The sequence below is a fragment of the Callorhinchus milii genome, unplaced genomic scaffold, assembly GCF_018977255.1.
Source record: "Callorhinchus milii isolate IMCB2004 unplaced genomic scaffold, IMCB_Cmil_1.0 Scaffold5, whole genome shotgun sequence".
In the NCBI taxonomy this organism is placed as follows: Eukaryota; Metazoa; Chordata; class Chondrichthyes; order Chimaeriformes; family Callorhinchidae; genus Callorhinchus; species Callorhinchus milii.
The window spans coordinates 21307670-21315942 of NW_024704746.1; the positions used below are offsets into that span (position 1 = coordinate 21307670).

The 8273-nt window shown below is 39.7% G+C and overlaps 1 protein-coding gene across 1 annotated transcript; it reads left to right on the top strand.

The window, feature by feature from the left end:
• Positions 1 to 2353: 2353 nt before the first annotated feature.
• LOC103182735 (transmembrane protein 61) lies at positions 2354 to 7104 on the top strand. Its single transcript, XM_007899833.2, has 3 exons — positions 2354 to 2730; positions 4861 to 5313; positions 5824 to 7104. The coding sequence occupies exons 2-3, from the start codon at positions 4970 to 4972 to the stop codon at positions 6131 to 6133; spliced, it is 654 nt and encodes a 217-aa protein (XP_007898024.2). The 5' UTR covers positions 2354 to 2730; positions 4861 to 4969; the 3' UTR covers positions 6134 to 7104.
• Positions 7105 to 8273: the final 1169 nt, after the last annotated feature.

The following is an 8273-nucleotide window of genomic DNA, read 5'->3' on the forward strand; positions in this document are numbered from 1 at the left end:
TTGACGTAAAGACGTGATTTATACCTCATCGGAAAGGTCTTGCATGGGGGAGTGTCGTGGGCATATTTCTCCCACCACCCCACCGGGGAATCTATTATCGTCGATGAGCTATATTAAACAAAAATGCTTTAATTAAGGTCCCCCCCCCCGGCCCCCGAAAAGATACTGTTACTGGCTGTCTCAATAACGCCTGTCAAATTAATGGAAAAAGATAAAGATACTAATTGAGAGGTTCCTCTTTAATTATAGGAAGTCCTACTATTATAGCTATCCTCGCTATCTGTTTTGGTCATATATTTTTCATAATGATACACTTCTGAGTGGCGGAGAAATCTAACTTAACCTATAATACTCCATTTTCGTACCACTGTGGAATGCCATTTCTCCTAATCTGCAGTGACATCTAAGTAAGATGTCATCACTCTGGAGAGATTGCATTTGTTCTTCTTCTGACCTGTATCACTGTTCATGCATTTTGGATTTGATAACAAATGCAAGGATTATTATCATGTATCCTCATCTGCAAAATTGCGGTAAATCCGGTGAGATACCTCAGCAATCTGATATGTTTTATTAATTGAATATATTTCCTCAAGTAGTAATTCTTTTACATATAATCACTGCTTAAAAATTCTATTTGACAGAATGCTGATTGACATTCAGCAACAAAATAGCATGCAGTAACATGGGATTAATATCCCGTGATTCACAATATCCTTATTGTTTTGGGTTAAATGGTCTCTTTATATTTATTTATCTATTTATCTATTTATCTATTTATCTATTTATGGTGTTGTTTCATCAAGAGGCCTATTTTTCAACACCTTTACCTATTTTGAACCTGAACTATGCAAACTAAGTCCATGGGGGAAAAGTTATCAGTTTTCCGTATCCATCATCGTTTTTCAATTTTGAGTTCATTCTGGACTCTCTCCCTGTACTGTGCTTTGTGGGTTCCTAATAACGCTGACAATTTTCTGTAGTGGTGCATTGCAGAACCCTCCACTAATGTTGCAAAGGCTGCTCTTAAAACAAACACTCATTTTAAAACTATTGTGTTATCGTTGCCCTCCTGATTTGGTTTGGTTTTGAGAATATCCCTAAATGGAAAGATCAATTGTGTAATGTGGGGCTTTATGACAAAACCATTGGATTCTGAAATTGAGTCCCAATACAAACGTCTTACATTGGATTTAAAGAGTCATTTAATCACTTAACTTAAACGCAAAGGAATTTCCATTGTAGGTGTTCACAGTCATATTCAATAAACAGAATTAAAGAGTATTTTGGGATCTTTTGCCACACAGTGGATTACTCCAATAACTTATTTTGTTTTACTGCGGTTCCTGTATTCTTTATCAGAAATAAAAGTGATTAAAACATTTTGGAGTGTCAAATTAAATTGGATGTATCTGTAATATTAAAGAGTAGCTGGGTAGTCCTATGAATAACAACAATGTCCTAAGAACCACACAATATTAATAATAATCCTTGCATTTGATATAGCTCCTTATCACGTCTTCTAGACGTCTCAATTCACATTATTCTCTGAATGGAACTGTAACATTTTAACAACAACAAAATTACATTTGTCAAGCGCCTTTCACGTCGGAAGGACATCCCAAAGCGCTGAACAGTCAGGGTTCAGGATCCAAGCGAGGGGGGAGCGGGGCAGGGTTCAGATGAGGGCAGAGAGGTAGGAGGGCGGCTGAAGGCACCGTTGAAAAGGAGGATCTTAAGTTGTGCCTCGAAGGAGGCAAGGAAGGGAGCAAGGCAAAGGGTTTGTGGGATGGAGTTCCAAAGAGTGGGGTCAAAGTGGCTGAAAGTCCGGCCGCCGATGGTAGGGCGGGTCGGGTGGGAGACATGGAGCAGGCTGGAGCCTGCTTTAACACAGAAATGCCACTGTCCCACTTGAAGGGTGTAAACTGTCTTGTGCAGGTAAGCAATTAAAGGAATTTGTTTCGCAGATGAAGAAAACAGACAGAAGGAGTTGCCTCGTTTCAACTGTGATGCCATTCAGTACAATTTGCAATATTTTATGCATTTGAAAACAAATGAGAAACAGGTTCGGCAAATCCTTTTTTTTTCATAAAGGCGGAGCTCTGTAAAAAAAAAGAAGCACGTACCCAAAGTGGAAAGGAAAACACGAATTGTCACAGAATTTGACTTCTGTGGGTAATTTTCACCCTGAAAGTTCATGAGCAAGCACCAGTTTGGACGGATTTACAGCTTCGAATAATTTATCTAATTTCCTGATCTTTTGTAATAGGTTTGTTGCTATTATTGTTTTCACCACAGTCCCTTAGAAGTTGTCTCATTGGCAAAGCTAATCAGTCTCCTTACAACCTTATCAGATAGCTTGGGTATTTGTGGTGAAGCTCAAGTTAATAGCAAGTACCTCGTGCATTCGATAATTTGCATAAATTAGAGTTGGAAACATGAGTGAGCGATTGTGGTTGGGGATGGACTCGCATTTGAATACTGAGATTGCCTATTAATTTGTGGATAAACAATACGTACTTTAAGCTTTTTGAGGGGGCGGTCATCGTACACCTGTCAGACAGAGATAGGAGTTAGCTAGAGTCCTGACCTGCTTCTGCAGTTTGAATATTATATCAGTTGTTTCTGGGCCATGTGTAAGTTTTTCGTCTCTAGCTGCATTCACCATTTAATCTCAGATATTCTTCAAGACTGAGCTTACCTCTGGAGTGCTCGAGAATTCAAACCTAGGTAAGTACTCACTGTACACACACGCATTTCTTCCCTATGCTTCGTATGTGACACACAGAAACCTCCCTGGCCTGGCTAAGAAAGAAAGCTCTCACGCTTTGACATTGGCTGCGAGGACGCCTGTATAACAGTAATAATCCTTCCGTTTGATCATAGCTCCTTATCATGTTGTTGAGACAGCTCAAAGCGCTTCCTTTTGGGGAGAGAGAAATTGATGATGCTCTATCCAGATAGTTCCGAGTCCGTGATTTAAAAAAATTGAAATCAGGTTAAGCCATCTTATCAGGCCCAGGATCGGGCAGAATACATATTGAATTGTGCAGGTTTACAAACATCAACAGATTTCTGGAGATTGTACTGGATCCAGGTGGAGCACGAGTCAGCTGCAAATGTCAAGGGAGCAGTTTTTTCTGGTTATTTATCAGTTATACTTTAGAGTGGAAGCACATTCCCTCCCATATGTGACAAACCGTCTTTGTTTGAGATTGTTTCTGTTGTTTTCACCACACACGAGGATGGCCTCGATGGTCTTCCTCACACAAAGGTTATGAATAGCCAATGTACTGCTGTTTCAGTATTGCTCTGAAGCCAACTACTTGAGGTGCACAAGACCACAGATTTCTATTAGAAACTCCCTTCCAAGGCATTAATTAGATCAGAACCGAGCTTGGCAGAGAATGGGAGAGTCAATCTGTGCTGCACCTCTCCACAGCACAATGTATTAGTGCATTCTGCTCACGCACCCATTCAATATATTCAATGTGGACAGGATTCTTATAAATAATAATAATAATAATAATTCTATTTGATGTAGCCCCTCATCACGTAGTTGAGACATCTCAAACACCTCACAGGCTATAATATAACGTGGACTGGCTGTGTATTATGCAGAAGTCCTGTAGCTCAGTGATTAGAGCATGTGCCTTGCAAGTGATTCCCGGCAGAGGGCGAAACCTTGGGCAAGTTTCCTTACTCCACACGCCTGATAATAATCCCTCCAAAATAAAACAATAATAGATTGGTCATTTTCAATCCACGACTGTCTGTGGGACGCTGCTGTGCGCAATTGGCTGCCGCGTTTTGCCCACAAATATACGGTCAATTCACTTCACAGTCTATTCTGTGAAGCGCTTTGAGACGTCGAGAAGACGTGAAAAGCGCTACATGAAATGCAACGATTATTATAATATTGAATGTTGAGTCACAGAATATAGAAATGTTCAATATGGAATGAGGCAGCTCAGCCCATGGAGTCTGTATCGGGCTTCACATCACATCACCCTTATCAATAACCGAGAGGTGAGAGCACATTGAGTGCCTGTCCCTGTGATTGAATACCAGCTTTCATATTCCCTTCATTTGAGTCTTGTGTTTACATGGAAAAGAAATTAGTTACATGTTTTGAAAGCAACAAGAGTGCATCTTTACCCCAATAATACACAAACATGCCTCGTGACTGGCCTGGGAATGTCACGTTCCTGCATTGCTCTGGATTATTTCTTTCACTCTTTATTCCTGTCTCTTTTCTTCCACTCGTCTCCCTTTATTTTACCCTTTATTCATATATTTTCTTCGTTTCCATTTCTTTTCCTTTCTTTGTCCTTATCGTGTGAACTTGTTGAGTCCTGCAGCTCAGTGGTTAGAGCACTCGCTTTGCAAGCGAGACACCTGGGTTCAATTCCAGGCAGAGGGCGAAACCTTGGGCAAGTTTCCTTACTCCACACAGAGCCTAATAATAATCCCTCCAAAACCAAAAACAATAATAAATTGGTCATTTTCAATCTACGACTGTTGTGGGACATTGCTGTGCGCAATTGGCTGCCGCGTTCACCCACAAATATACAGTCAATTCACTTTACAGTGTGTTGTGTGAAGCGCTTTGGGACGTCCTCCCGACGTGAAAAGCGCTATATCAAATGCAAGGATTATTATTATTATTATTATTATTAATCTGTCATTTCGCTATAAGAATCCAACGTGACGCGGATACTCTCAAATTAATACCAATGACTTCATAGCCATTAAACTTTCAAATGGAATATAAGTGCAATTAGCTTTTAAATTTTTTTTGGATCGGATCTTCATATACTGTACCAGGTTTATTAATGATTAACTTCTGTTTGTTTGCAGCAATGCCCACAGGCCAGAGAGCATGACTCACACAGATAACGGGTATTAACCCCCTGTATGCCAGATCTCTGGTGGACCAGTTTGACTCTCAACCTTGGAAACTGCACCAATGGCGTATGACCACATGAGCAATAGATTTATTATTGGAGGAGTTGTGCTTTTGGTGTCTGGCTCTGTTTGTTTTGCCTGGTGGAGCGACGATCAGCTGCAGCCCACTAAAGTTCCAGCAACCTCACCAAACCCAGAAATGGTGGCTGCTCCCCAGAGAGCCTCTTCAAATCCATTACTGAAGTCAATCAGCATTTTATTCTGTTTGATTGGAGCAGTTCTGCTCTTTTTTGGCCTCTTGCGGACTATGAAAGTAAATAGGCAAATGTCCAGAGGTTACAGAGACTGGAATAGAATAAGATTGTACTCCAACGCCCTGGAATGGAGAGCAAAATACAGGCCCAGGTAGGACAGACCCCATTATTGTGAAGTTCTAGAAGAGAAATTCAATGAAGTTCATGAACTGAAATATAACCACCCTTTTCTTTGTTCCTATCAGCAAATAAATGTTTGGACATAGGGGTCATTTTAGCGAAACATTCAATATTTATTGTATTGAATGTGAATGTGTGTGTAAACAACATTGTCAACAACGTCCATCAAACTGCAACTTGGCATTTGCACTTTGTGGCTGTTTAGCAAGATACCAGTTTTCACTGACAGTCCTTCTGTGATTGAAGGGAATCCACCAGTATTTGTTGGTACTGTCTGCGTCTTCCCTCTTATTGTCCCATTCTCTTGATGAGGCGACCATATATTTATCTGCATGATCCAAAGTGCTTGATGCTGATATTGGATACAAATGTATTATATTTCACACCAATTGATCTCATTAATGAGCACAAATGACAACCAAATTAATCATTTTAAAAGATTATCATTTAAAAAATGTATTTGTTTTTCTCGATTTTTCAGTGGACCAGATAATCTTCGAGTTCCTTCATACATCGAGGCTCTCAACAGTAGGCCAGAGGTGATGGTTGTATCCAGTAATCCTCAGAGATCACAACAGTCCAAAGACCCAGAACTCCCTCCGTCGTATGAAACATTAATGGGAATCACCAGGGTTCGGCTCAGCCCCTGTAGACGCTGCATGCCTGACGGTGATTTATCACAGACAGCGGTGGCTCAGATTGTTCTTCAGCAAGAAGAGCGGCCAAGCTCCCTAACATATACCACGCCACCTCCGAGCTATGAGAATCTCCATGCACAGACAGAGCAATAACCGTCTGCAAGAACCGGGAAGTGGAGGACAATCGATACCCTTTGTCACCTCATCCCTTTATTCTTTACGTTTTGCCCATAAAATACACAGTCACTACACTTTACAGTATATTACAGGTGGAGGCTGTTATATCAACCCTACTCTCTCTCGTCTTCGCCCTCCTCTTTGTCCATCCTCTCCTAATAGAATACATCATAACTTCCATTTCCATGCACTTTGCAGACTTTCAGTTTCATTCACAGTTCTAAAGATAGAGTTAAGGGAGACAATATCATTCTGGGGATGTTCACAACCCCAGGGATTTCACTCCCGGATTGCTTTGTAGGATCTGGACATGTATAGGAAAAGGTATTTTGGAAGAAATAATTATTCATTTTGTGAAAGTTCTTTACAATTGTGAAGAGCTTTGATTTTTAAACAAAAATATTATGCTCATAATTAGGGATTCAGCTACAGATGGAAATAGATGATATACTCTTCGCTGTAACTATTATTAACATCTTTCGGAAACGCTAAAATTGGAGTTATACTCCTTCCTGGCCACTAAAGGATGATCTGTCCTCCCTCTGTTACAGTCCCTGATCTTAACAGCTGTTTTAATGTGAATTAATTTAAGACCCAGCAAATAAGCACCTTCAAAACTGGTGCACAAATCACCTTTGACTCTGAATATACGTTGTTTCTTAATTTTTCAACATGTTCTTTAACAACAACAACTTGCATCTGTATAGCCCCCCTCAAGCAGGGTAGTATCCCATGTTCTGTACTAACAAAGCTGCAAATGATGTAAATTGCTTTACAATAAACACATAACCAGATATACTGTACCTGACAACTTCTTGGAAAGAACATTCTGCAACATGAGAGGACAGTCACTGAGAGTGAGACCATGCAATATACTATGTATATGTAGCACAGGATAAAATACATATACACAAACAGAATAAATAAATATGGAATTGATATCAATATTTTCAATGTCCGTTTCCATTTTTTTACGAATGATTTAAAATGAGCTCTGTTGCTAATTATCATAGAGGTTGTACAATAAAAATGTTTGTGTGCATATGTTGTGTAAGTACATACCAGGGGTGGTCAAGCTCTCAATCATTCTGCTCCCACTCTCTTGAATTCCATCCCGGAATCCCTCTGCCTCTCTCCTTCCTCACTGTCGATAAAACAAACTTAATACCGTAACTCTTGAATCGCGCTTTGATTGCTTCTCCCCTTTCCCTCAACTCCCCCACACCTTAACCTCCCAGCCAGCTGTGTTAACCACCTTGAGATGTCCTTCCGACATGAAAAATTCTATAATATAAATTGTCTTTTTTTGTACATCTACTCCTGTTAAGATTGGCACAACTCACTGACTTGAAACATATAATGTTACAGGATAGAAACAGACCACTTGGCCCATCAAGGCTGCTCACTCCTTCACATCCCAATAACATCTCGTAGAGATTGTAAACCTAAAACACAGTATGTCAATTACGTTACAGCGAGAATTTGTTTTTCGGAAAGAGCGCTTCATCAAAACAGAAGTGTCTCACTGAAATTGTTTCGAAGAGTAGAAAAATTGTGATGTATAACTATATCCTGGCTGTGCATAACAGCAGATAGAGTGGGGTTTGAATCTGAGCCACCTCTTGTCATTGTGTGTACATTATGTGACTCGATCAGAGACACCCGACATCAAATCAGTTACTTTAATGTGGAAAAATACAGGTGCCTTAACTTATCTGAATATATGATTGCTTTGTGTTGCTGACTAGTCACGGTTCAAAACAATAATATTGAGACACAATTATACACGATGTTCAGGTTCAGACACTTAGATTGGACTCACTTCTCACAACACATCATCATGTCAGTGAAAAAGACAGTGAAAAAAAACGAGAAAAACTTATGATTTTACATTAAAATGGTTCAGCAAACATAGGCATCCATATTAAAAGGAATCAGTGGTTAAATATTTAAAATGCAAAATACTAACCAGAGGCTTAAATTCCTGTAAACTTAATTACTTGCTCTGTGCAAAATTCTACTGTTTCCAGAAAAAAAAATCAAAAGAAAATTATAGCGGGTAAAATTCACCTGAAATTAAAATCTAGGCTGTATGTGATGTGCACAAACTGTGGAA